General features: G+C 43.0%; 1 protein-coding gene across 1 annotated transcript; it reads right to left on the reverse strand.

Annotated features, from left to right (window-relative positions):
* Positions 1-1005: 1005 nt before the first annotated feature.
* LOC126383185 (midnolin-like) lies at positions 1006-6096 on the reverse strand. Its single transcript, XM_050033653.1, has 7 exons — positions 5628-6096; positions 5454-5541; positions 5300-5362; positions 3449-3970; positions 3195-3303; positions 1971-2219; positions 1006-1632 (listed from the first exon to the last, which is right to left on the reverse strand). The coding sequence occupies exons 1-7, from the start codon at positions 5867-5869 to the stop codon at positions 1469-1471; spliced, it is 1437 nt and encodes a 478-aa protein (XP_049889610.1). The 5' UTR covers positions 5870-6096; the 3' UTR covers positions 1006-1468.
* Between the last annotated feature and the right edge of the window lie 5661 nt (positions 6097-11757).

Raw genomic sequence — 11757 nt, forward strand, 5'->3', positions numbered from 1 at the left:
TAGGAGGAAAACTTTGACTACTTGTTTTTTCCTTTCTAAGAGGTGCCAGTGAATTAGATTATTATTAATGTCATATATTATATACTGATTTTGGATCTGAATGTTTAAATATTAAGAGAGAGAACAAATGGGTGTGTGTTTTGGTATAAGCCAATCCTAAGTGCCATATCGTAGGCAACTGGACTTGCTTGCGTTTCTTGAAGACGTTTCGTCTCTCATCCAAGAAGCTTCTTTAGTTCTAAATAACTGGTATGAAGTTGTAGGCTTTGAACCCTGTATGGGTGTCAACCCTTGCAGAGTCGTAGGGGCCACATGTGAGCTCTTAGTTTCAGAGTCGTTGAGGTCACAATGTGAGTCGTTGACCCTCCTGGCCACCATGTGAGTTGCTAGGCTCAGGGATGAATGGGTGTGAAGTCGTCTGGGGAGGGATCCCAAGACTGCATTGTACAGTAGGTGGGTGATAAGTGGTGTCGTAAGCCACCCCCCTCTGTTTCATTTAGAACTGAAGAAGCTTCTTGGATGAGAGGCGAAACGTCTTCAAGAAACGCAAACAAGTCTAGTAGCCTACGATATAGCACTTATGATTACCATGACCTGATGACTGAGAACCTTCAGTGACCAGTGTACACCAATCAGCCAAGACATTTAAACCACTGGCTGGTGAAGTGAATAACACTGATCATGTCGTCACAATCAGTGGTGTAGTGGTGGGATAAGGGACTGCTTGTTATTTACAGTGGTTTATTTAGTTAAGTGCTGTATTTAAGTACAGTTTCTGGCTCTCTGTACTTAACTTGAGCACTTTTTTTCTTGGAAACATATTACTTTGACTCCACTACATTTGAAAGACAATTATTGTACTTATGCAGTGTTACTATGGCTACAGCAGCAGAAGGAGATGAAGATTCCTCATCAGATCACCCATGGCCATACCTCAAGTCCATGCTTTAAGTTTTTAAGATGAAGAATGATTCATAACGTTTCCCTTTATTCTTTTTCTCTTCCTTGTTTTTACACTTTAATATTGCATAAGTTAAATATTTTAGAGGAACATCCTCTGCACAGAACAAAACATACAGTTTACATTCAAGACATGTACATTTAAGGCATTGGAATACAGAAACATACGGTAAGAGATCTTTGTACAACACAACAAGATGTATAACATGAAAATGTACATTGGAACCTTCTGCTACATAAATGAGAGCCAATGTCACTGAAGGACAGATGTAATAACATGCTCAGCACAGTGACAGCCACAGGAATCAGACTGCTCAGACGTTTTCAGCTTACATTCTTCAGAAATAGTGTTACAATAGCAACAAAACATCTCCGCCTCAGACACCTTCAGTGGCCCTGAGTTCACTCTGCAGTTCAGAGGTCAGCTTTGGTTTCCACAATGGTTCCTTCTGTTCACCAGACAGCTGCCACTGCTGTCACAGTGAGCGGATCTTTTGTGTCCGGGACACTAGGGACGATGGTGACGCTGCTGGTAGGGGTGAGAAGTTTGGGAGTTCCTGCGAGTCCGCCTGCGAAGACGCCTCTGATGCATCAAAAACTGCAGGCGCTCTAGCTTACAGTGTAAAGTTTGATTTTCCTGTGTGGATGAGCAGATGGGGGGACTGTCCTCACCTGCAGGAGAGTGGAGGAATAACAACTTGTTAGACACGACACACAGTGAAATGTTTGTTGTGTTCTGTCATTAATAACTCTGTTGTAAGCAACATATTCATGATTTTTTCATGCAAGTACACATGGGAAATGCAGTTTATAATTGTCGGTCAAAAGGTCTTAGTAAACAGGAAACTCCAGAAAAACAAGATAACAGGAAAAGTGAGATTAAATCAAAAGAGAAAGCAAAGTAATGGAAACACATGGCAGATGTAATGAAGGAAAGGACATAGCATAGCAGGCACAAACCCCTTCCACACATGCCGTCTGCCCCTGAAGTGCTAATATTATGCGTTCACCTGGAGTTTTACTGAGGTTTTCTGGCCTCTGGGTTGCAAGAGTTTTGCTTTGTGCTTTGTTCGGCTCCTCTGGTGTGAGCAGTGGGCTGGCTGCAGGGTTCGAGTCAGGACAGTGGAGATGGGGAGGGGTAGGTTGAGCCCCCTGGTGGTGGTAGGCGGCTCTGAGGAGGTCGTTGAGGATCTGGAGAATGATGCTAATGCCACGTCGAGGATGGCTGATGGCGCTCTGACTGCAGGGGGCCAGAGTGCCTGATGGAATAAGAAGAGAGTGGGGGGAAATGAGAGAGGGAAGAACTACAAACTGAGACAATAGCCATTAGAGCTGCAACAATAAAATTTGAGACCTATTTTAAAACCAGCTACTTTTATAATCGGTAAATGGTTTAAATAATTTTTTAAACCAAAAAATTAACTGAGCATCTTTGAGTTTTGGACTAATGGTTGAATAAAACAAGCAACCAGGACACGTCCACTTAGGCTATGCCAAGTTGTAATAGGCATTTTACTATTTTCTGACATTTCATAAACCAACTGAATTATCAGCTAATCGAGAAAATGATCGTCAGATTAATCAAAAATAAAAACTGTTCATTGCTGTCATTCATTACAACCACTGATATGGTTAGCAGGTGTAGTTTGGTTGTGAGAACACAGTTCTGACATAAAAATGTTCGCAACAAGGTCTGTGGATTATCTTGAGTAACCGGGTCATGATTTCTGGGAGGAAACATTGCTTTGAGCACCACAAGCCGAGTGGAATCTAGTTCAGTTATATTTGGGAGAAGGCAGACATCTCTACAGCCGATATCTTCGACACTTGGCAACTCACACCAAAACAATCTAGATCGATAAATAGCACCACAGGTAAGAGGAAAAATATGTATGTCTGGTTTTTACTGTCCCTTTAAAGACCAGTCCTCCGTGCAGTTACTTGTGACTTGGCCGCTGTGAAACCACAATTTCCCTTTAAAGGTCTAGTGTGTAGAATTTAGTGGTGGCTTGGCAGTGCGGTTGCAGAACTGAAACGTCTCCTATGTGCCAAGGATGTAGGAGAACTACAGTGGCTGACACGAAAATGCACATGGCCCAATACAGAGCCTGTAGCTACTGTAGAAACAAGAGAGGACCTGCTCCATATGTAAATATAAACAGATATCTATCTATCTATCTATCTATCTGGTTGTGTTATGTTAGTCTCCAGGCCTCTGCTGCTCACACACTCACCAGAAAAAGTCCCAGAGAAGACGCCTGGCGAGTGGCTCACAAAACTCTCTATGACCGCTCCTGGCTTCTTGCACAGCTCTGCAGTAGACGACGAGGCATGAACATTACTCTGTCAAACAAGAAGGAAAAGATTATTTAAGAGGAATAAAAGCTCATCGAAGTGCTAAAACTGGACATGTTGAACTCTAATCTTGTTATGCAGGTGATGTTACTAATACAGTCACTAACACAGCAGTAGAATATGTGATGCTAACCTCTTTGAAGGTTGAAGCTGGTGCTGGACTCCGGGGACCAGGAAAGGCACCGGTGGGAGCAGCTGAACAGACTGGTGTGGCTGCTGGTGGTGGGGAGCTGGGATGTGGACAACCAGAAGGAAAGGAAGGGGGTGAAAGAACAGGAGAGGACGTGTACATAGAGTGGGGAGGATGGGGTCGGTGTGGAGGGGCAGAGGTGTGTGAGTGGGAGGTGGGAGCTGTTGAGTTGAAGAAAGTTTTGTGCTTTTGAGCGCTCAGTCGGATCGAGGGTGTGCAGTCTGATGAGTCCGGGGCCGGAGTAGAGGTTTGGGAAATGGTGGATCCCCTGGAGTCAGGGTGGCTCATCCTGGTAGCAGGGGGCGGACTGGTTTGAAGCTCGCTGCTGCTCCCAGCTCTCAGCTCCTGGTGCTGCTGCAATGCCGCCACGTTCTGTGCGGACAGCTGGAGCTGCACATACATCATGTGGGCACCAATTCCCAGGTTAATGGTGAGAGGCGAGCGCCCAGACAGGAAGTCACTGATCTGCAGGATAGTCAGGAAAGACACGCTTAGAGTTAAATTTACATTCCTTAAAGGATGCGACATTCAGAGCATTAATTTACAGCTATGAAAAGATACACTGGAGTGATGGAGTCCTCATGGTCACGCTGTGTGTGTGTGTGTGTGTGTGTGTGTGTGTGTTGTAATCTGAGCCTCACTGTGGTTTGTTGTGGTGAGATGATCTGGCTGTGCGTTCATGCTAGTACATGTGTGTATCCCACTTGCTAGCCCATCACCGCCACTTTGCAATGCGCTAATACAGCGGTTACTGCTGCCTTGGGGAATGTAGCCACAGCAACATAGCACCCACCTTCCGGTTCCCCCCTGGTTAAGACCATTAGCTCTGTCAGCACTGTTTCCATTGTTTAGAGCTGTCAATGGACTACCACTGTTAGCTGCCTACCTATGTCCATATTATGTCCTTATGTCCTCATAGTCTTGTTTATGTTTGCAATAAATTCAATAAATATAAGATTGTTAGGGCTGTCAAAATAACGCGTTACTCTCGATTCATTAATCAGAGGAAAAATTATGCGTTAAAAAAATTAAAGCTGATTAATCACGTTCTGTGGTGCCCTTTGACCCAGTGCATCAATGAAGGCCACAGTTACTTTGTCACATGATGGAGGCGATGCTGCTCGGCCCCGTGATTGAGACATTTACATTTAAAAAACAGATGGAACTGTTGATAGGAGCACCAGAATTTTTGCACCATCGGAGAACTGCAAGCCTGAAATATCACCTCAATGTAAAACATTTAGCAGCTAGCACAGTCTCTGATGCTAGCGCTAGCACACAGCCTCGTTAAGTCACAATCAACCAGGTGTTCAAACGCAAACTGAGTGAGTCTACCTGTGACTGACTAACTCCCTTACAAAATGGTTTGCAATGGACTGCAGATCAGTTTCAGTGAGGACAGGGGGACAAGTGTGTCCAAAATCAAGCAGCTTTACTACAACACATCTGCCAAAATTCATTAGATTAATTAATCACAGAGCATGTGATTAATTTTATTTTTTTCTTAATTGTTTGACAGCCCTAAAGATTATATTACACAGATTACAAGATTACATGTTGGGGTGGGGGGCTGGGGGGGGCAAGTGGCACCTAATGTTCTATGTCCGGCACTGCACAGACACCAAAGTGAGGTTCTGGGACTATGCTGTGAGATGGTGTGTTATATCCTACTCCACAAAATGAGTGGGAAACACACACCAGTGCATAGTTTAACATTTTTACAAGATATTTCCCCTCACCAATTCATGCATTCAACAAGTGTCCATTTCATTACACTTAAGACATTAAACCTACCTGGACTTCTGTTAAACTTTCCAAGACGTCCATCATTGTCCTCCCTGCTCTGGCAGTGGAGCACTGTGGCAGTAAAAATAGAACATGTCATCTCCACATGAAGTGTGATTAAATCTCGTTCTCCTCAGTGTTAGATGTACATCAGCTCACTCACCACTAAACCAGCTTCAATAGCAGGGACCAGGATCAGCTTGCTCCCATCTGCTACACCCAGGTCCAACAGTTTGCCTGCAGTCAGCTGCCTGCCACATGCACATAATACACTCAGAATACATTTACTAAATTACACTAAAGATGAAGAAGTGTGTTTGAGTCTCAGTGAGCTCACCTGTCTCTGTACAGGAGGACGATTCTGTCTGTTTGCAGCCTGAGTTTTTCGGATATGTGTGTTCTCAGTCCCTCCACAGTCTCTCCTCTGGGGACAGTGAGCTCCACCGGGCTGCCGGTGGTCGAGGTGATGGATAAACGCATGGTGGACTGACCGGTGGAGACCGCAGCCCCGCAGCCTGCCCGCTCGCCCGGTGTGAAGCTACAGAGGCCCCGCTGCTGCTGCTGCTGCTGCTGCTCCATTCAGCTGATCTACTGTGAAATTTAAACCAGACTCTAGTCGCTCGGTTAAAATGAGAAAGATGCGACAGTGTTTTTCTTCTCAGTCTTGCTCCTCATTCCTCAGCGGACAACGTGAAGCAGCTTTCAACATTTAAAAGACTAAATTACAGCACGGTTTAACCACAGAAGCCCGTGACAGCTCCTCTTTCTGGCTGTGACAGACGCAGCACTACTTCACCGACCGAGCGTAAAACACCCCAACCCTCTCAGCGAAAGCCCCGCCCCATTCACACACACAGCCAATCAGCGAGAGCCCCGAGCCCAGTCCGCCTGCACCGTCCAATCAGAAACACCTGCTTCTCAAAATGGCTCCTCCCTGCTTTGTGCCCCACTCACCATTCATAAATGATGCAATCTGCAGAGCACTACAACATGTTGTAATCTACAGGATGTCATCATGTCAAAATGTTTTTCTCATTTGTCGATCAAGAGAAACAAACTGTACTCTGATTTGTGATATATTAAATGATTGTTTACATTATTTAAAGCTTTCCAGAGACAATGTTTCTGTGCTGGTGCTACAATGACTCATAGTCAAATCCACTTTACCTCCTGTGATGATCACAAACAGCCCTGTTATGACACTATAGAAGGCTTTCTCACATGGTGCTCTTTTAATTTGTAAAAAAAAAGACGTAAAAAATGGTGCAGCTGCTCTTTGGGTGAGTCCGAAGGTGTAAAGTCCTCCTTGTTTCCTATAGTACCTATTATATCATTTTTAAAGTTAAGTTTCTGTTATTTTTCATTTGTGGTCTGGTTTGTAAAGCCCCCAGGGACTAGAATATGCATTATTGTGCTATATCCAAGGGCAGAGGTTTCATTACAACACTGGGGGGGGGGGGGGGGGGGGGGCACACACATATGAAACTGGGGGTTCTGGATCACTTAGTTTCCTGCATACTGGAGCATTTTTATGCATTCATTTTGCCTTTTCTGCATCAATTAATGGTGAAAGTGTCTTTAATTTTGTCAAAGTAAAAGCCTTCTGTTACTTTTATGTTTTTATTGAGGGGACAAATGCATAAATATTGAAATGGACCCGACTAATCTACACCTATGTGGCCAAGGGCGTAGGTTTCCTTTCAACACTGGGTGGGACACATATGAAACTTGTGAGTTTGGTGTCCTCACCCAGGAAATTCTGGGTGTCAACACTTAATTTCCTGCATTCTAGTGAATTTTCATGCATCAATAATTGCTCTTTCTGCATCGCTTTATGGCAGAAATGTCCTTAATTTGGTGAAAATAAATGTCCTCTGCAAGTTAGCATTCTCTCCTCACAGCAAGAGGGTTCTGGGTGTACCCTGCCTCTTACCCAATGTCAGCTGGGATAGGCTCCAGCACATCCGTGACCCTGAACAGGATAAGTGGTTACAGACAATGAATAAATAAATGAAATGCACATGTTCTCAATATTGAGAGGGGATGTGTCCCCTGCTTCCCCCCCTGAAATCTAAGCCTATGGCTATATCAATACAATAATAAGATACAAAAATTCTGCACAACATGTAAAATAAAGAAGAGCGTGTAGTTTTATTAAGCCTAGTGACTACCAGCTCCACACGTAAGCCTAATGAAAAGTCAAGTTAAGCAAGTAAGGTTTATTCAAATAGCTCAAAAATCACAAATTTAAATGACTAATATCTGTTAGATGAAGATAAAATTCAGTATACTTCAAGAAAAGAAAAGAGACAGAGAAGAACAGAAGAAGAATAGAGAGAATAATTCCTCCTTTTTCCCTTTTCAAGGTCACATGGGTGCTGAAACCTGTCCCAGCATGCACTGGGCTGAATGCAGGGAAACACCCTGACCGGTCCATCACATGCACATCTATGGATGCGGTATAATCCCCCCCCGCTCAGCCAGTGGGAGGAGACGCTCACAGACAGCATCCACCATCCACCCTTTGTTCTCTGCAGTCTTTTTCATCCTCAGCTGTTTAGTATTCGTGTCCCACCTCTGGTCCACAGCAGGATCTCGGGGCTGCACCTGTCACATGACTCGCAGTGGAGAGAGGACCAGCTTGGAGTAAAGTGACGTAGGAAGCCGGAATAGGGCAGAGAGATGCAGCTAATATGTGTCTCCTCACAGTGGCTAAAAATAGCTACACCCACAACACCCCCGCTTTATCCAGCCTGCGTCACTCCCCTCCCATATCACCTACCTCCCTTCCTCGCCTCACCCCCTCCCACACACACTCACTGTTTGTCTCAGGGTGTCTTTTCTGTCGAAAACTGGTGCAGTATGTGAGGAAAAACAATCATCTTCTCATTTTCTGTTCTGTGTTACTGTTTCAGTCTTTTCATCTCTATTTGTTTCTTTCTCTAATATATGCTCTAGAAATCTGAGATCTATACACACAGTAAAACCCACACCCATCTCTTCTTTGTCTTTTTTCCCCTTAAGTGACTCAATGAACCTGATGTCCCACTGAGATTTTGATGGAGATCTTGCCCTCCCTTCCTCCCAGTGCCCCCCCCACCCTCAGTCCTCCCCAACATTTCTATGGCAGCGTGCCACTCCAAAGTTTCGCCGAGACAGACGAGAAGGGAGAGGTTGCTGCTTTACATTCTTCAGGCCTCGCTGAGAACAATCCCAACAGGATGTCCTGCTCTCCAGAGCATGCACAGACGCAGCTCTGACGTCAACCGTTCAGCAGCACACACACACACACACACACACTCACTGCGTTCACCCTCGTCTCCTCCACATTCCTCCAACCCCTCCACAGCCTCTCCTGGCATCATTTCCCAGATGTTTCAATCCTCTGGTATGTTACACCTTGGAGTTGCTGGAATTTCAGAGATAAAAACGTTTGCATGTGAGGAATGAGTCCTGCATATTTTAACAGGAATATAATTTATAGACTGAGAACATTTTCAAATATAGAAACACATATTGAGTGGAACAGTCATGGCTCTGCACTGATCTCACTTTATATCCTCAAATTGGAATTAAAAATCTGAATTAACTGTTTTAAATGTATTTCTTAAGCTCAGCCATCTGTTTACCCCCACACTGTAAAGCACAGCAGGCCTCAAAATATATTTAATCTTCTTTCACATACTGGGGCTATACAGAAGGTGAAAAAATGTGTAAAGTGCATACGTTTAAGTCCAGGTTGGACTTTCCTGAGTGCAAAATGTGGCATGTTCTCTGTGTGTAAGTCCTCCCTTGCTGCACTATACTCAGTGGTGTAGTGGTAGTTGAGGAGGTGGGTGTACTACTAGATAGACGGACAGGTTACTGAGGAGGAAGTGGGTATACTCTGCTATATATTCCAATAGCTTCATGGCAGATAGGTGGGTATACTCTAAACAGCCAGAAAAAAGGAGGTTATGGATGCGTACACCATCCACTACACAACTGACTATACTTTTTCCCTGACTACCGTAAGAAGACGACTAACAAAAGACAGTTTTTAAGGTGCAACTCAACCCTTTTGAGCCAATGATCTTTTCCTGACCATAACCAAGAGTGATTTGTTTTTTTCTACTTGTAAAACTGTACCTTGATACTTGATTTAATGTATGTTTCCTCTGTTTACAGACAATTAGATCAAATTGAGGAAGAAGAAGAACAGGACACTCCCTTCTGCCCTCGCCTCGAGATATAGTGACTTAAACTGTCAGTTGTAGGGTGTGTGTAATGCAATATGTATGGTTGTTTGCATGATATGGGGTGTTCTCGGGTGGTGTACATGTATACAGAACCATATATGGAGTCTACTCAGCACACGATCACCCTGCTGCTGATTGGATTCAGTGCAGCTGCAGCCTTATTAAAAGCACCTGTTACAACAAACCTGATAAAGCCATGGACGAAACGAGTTCTTTGGAGCATTTTAAGGGAAGACTAAATTAAAAGAAGAACCAATTCAGCTCTCTTGTGTGCGGTGTATCTGCTTATTGGCTAACAATCCGATGTTTCCTGCTATCACCTGCACCAAGTTATGAGGACTGACAGCTCTGTGCATGGGGCATGTGCTTTTGAATGGTTTCATTGTATAGACTGCTAAGCTTTTAAGTTCTGCATCAGCTGTGTAGAAACGGATGAAATAGTTCCAGTGGACACAAATATATACACAATATAATTCACATACGACATAGATTCAACTAAATCATTCATAAACTGAAGAGGGCAGAGGGCAGAACCCTGTAGAACTCCTGTTTTACCATCAAAGGAAGATGATTTCTAATGAATAATATCACTGGTCACAGTCACAAAGTACAAAGACATTCACTGCACATGCTAGAAATGATGCAACCATAGATAATCTTTGAGTTGAATCAGTGTACATTTCAAATATGCAAAACAACAACTCAAGGTCACATCTTGGGAGTGACACTAACACTTAAATCTAAATAAAGCTTAACCGTATGCAAAAAAAACTGTCCGAAAAACATCTTGCATTGTCTCTATTTTTGCAACACCAATTTGTATCCACTCTAACTGAACTGTTTTGAAAGAATGATACAGTCTTTTTAGATATTAGGATACTTTTTGTATTCATGGGAGAAAACTAAACCTTTTCTATATGTGTGGAGTATTAAACTGATAATAAATGTATATATATATATATAATTATATGTTTGCTCTAAGAGCTACCTTTTTTCTTCTAGGGTATATACACAACTCCAAAATCCTTGTAAACCACATGCTGCATTTATGTTTCAGATTTTTGAAGAGGCTCTCTGCTTGTAGAGTAAATTAGAACCTCTTAAGCAAGCTTAGAAAAGCTTAAAATATACTGGAATGTACGATACATAGCCTGAGAAGACACGAGAGGCCATTCAAGTTAACACAGAGATGTCGTATGAGGACACGTGTGGTCACATTCCTGAATCAACCGCATCTCTCTGACGTGACACCTCATTCCTCCAGCAGACTTCATTATGCCTGTTAGCTCCATTTAGTAAATACATGTAGGTCACTTTGTTGGCTCTGAACTGCGTCCCTCAGTTGGTCAGATCAAAGTAATCACTGGTCATGTGAGTTGTTATTTCTGTCACTCAACCAGCTGTTCCACTTTTAGGCCAGTTTGCTAAAGTTTGGGGGTAAGTCTTTGTGCAGGAACATGAAATGGGTCCTTCAGATGTCTGACTTACTAACTCAGACATCATCCTTCTGCTTCCTGTTATCACAGAGGCGCAGATTAGACCTCCTGTCACTTTTGCAGTCGATGCATTTAATTTCTACATCACACAGGAGCGTACGCTGCAGAGGGGATGATTGCAAGAAGCTTTTTTGGATTAGACTGTGAAGGAAAGCAGTGTTGAAATATTTGTTGTGCAAAAAACGCAGGGGATAGGAAAAATAATGTAAAGCTATCATGGAAAAAAATTAAAAACGGAACCAAATTACAAACACTCTTAAAAAGGTGGATTAGCTTGGTCAGGAGGAGGCCCAAACCTGCACCCCAATCAATCTGTTAAATTATTCTATATATCAAGACATTTTCATACACGGATGCACTAGAGCTGGATCTAGGGTTAGACAAACATTTACAAAGGGTTTGAAAATGCTAAGTGGCAGGCAGGTAGGTTTTGTTGCAACGGTGGGTTGGGGGTCCTCTGCCAGAAAATGTTAAGGGTCAAATACTTAATTTCTTGAATTCTGGTGAATATTTAGACACCAAGTTTGTTTTCTACATCAATTTATAGTGTAACTTCAGACTCAGATTCAGTAAAGTTTATTGATCCCCAGGGGAAATATGGGAGACAATTGCTCTTATACCATTTAGACATTGAGACATTATAAAAAAACTGAAATAGAATATAAATTATGTAATAAAAATGTGCATTATGCTACAATATATGACGTGATATACATATATATATACACTGATC

Source organism: Epinephelus moara, chromosome 21 (genome assembly GCF_006386435.1).
Source record: "Epinephelus moara isolate mb chromosome 21, YSFRI_EMoa_1.0, whole genome shotgun sequence".
NCBI classification, from domain to species: domain Eukaryota; kingdom Metazoa; phylum Chordata; class Actinopteri; order Perciformes; family Serranidae; genus Epinephelus; species Epinephelus moara.

Coding starts and splice junctions, on each gene's coding strand:
- LOC126383185 (XM_050033653.1), bottom strand. CDS start 5,869: ATGGAGCAGCAGCAGCAGCAGCAGCAGCGGGGCCTCTGTAGCTTCACA. Junction 5,542..5,627: donor GTCCTCCTGTACAGAGACAG/GTGAGCTCACTG, acceptor TGCATGTGGCAG/GCAGCTGACTGCAGGCAAAC. Junction 3,971..5,299: donor AAAGTTTAACAGAAGTCCAG/GTAGGTTTAATG, acceptor ACTATCCTGCAG/ATCAGTGACTTCCTGTCTGG.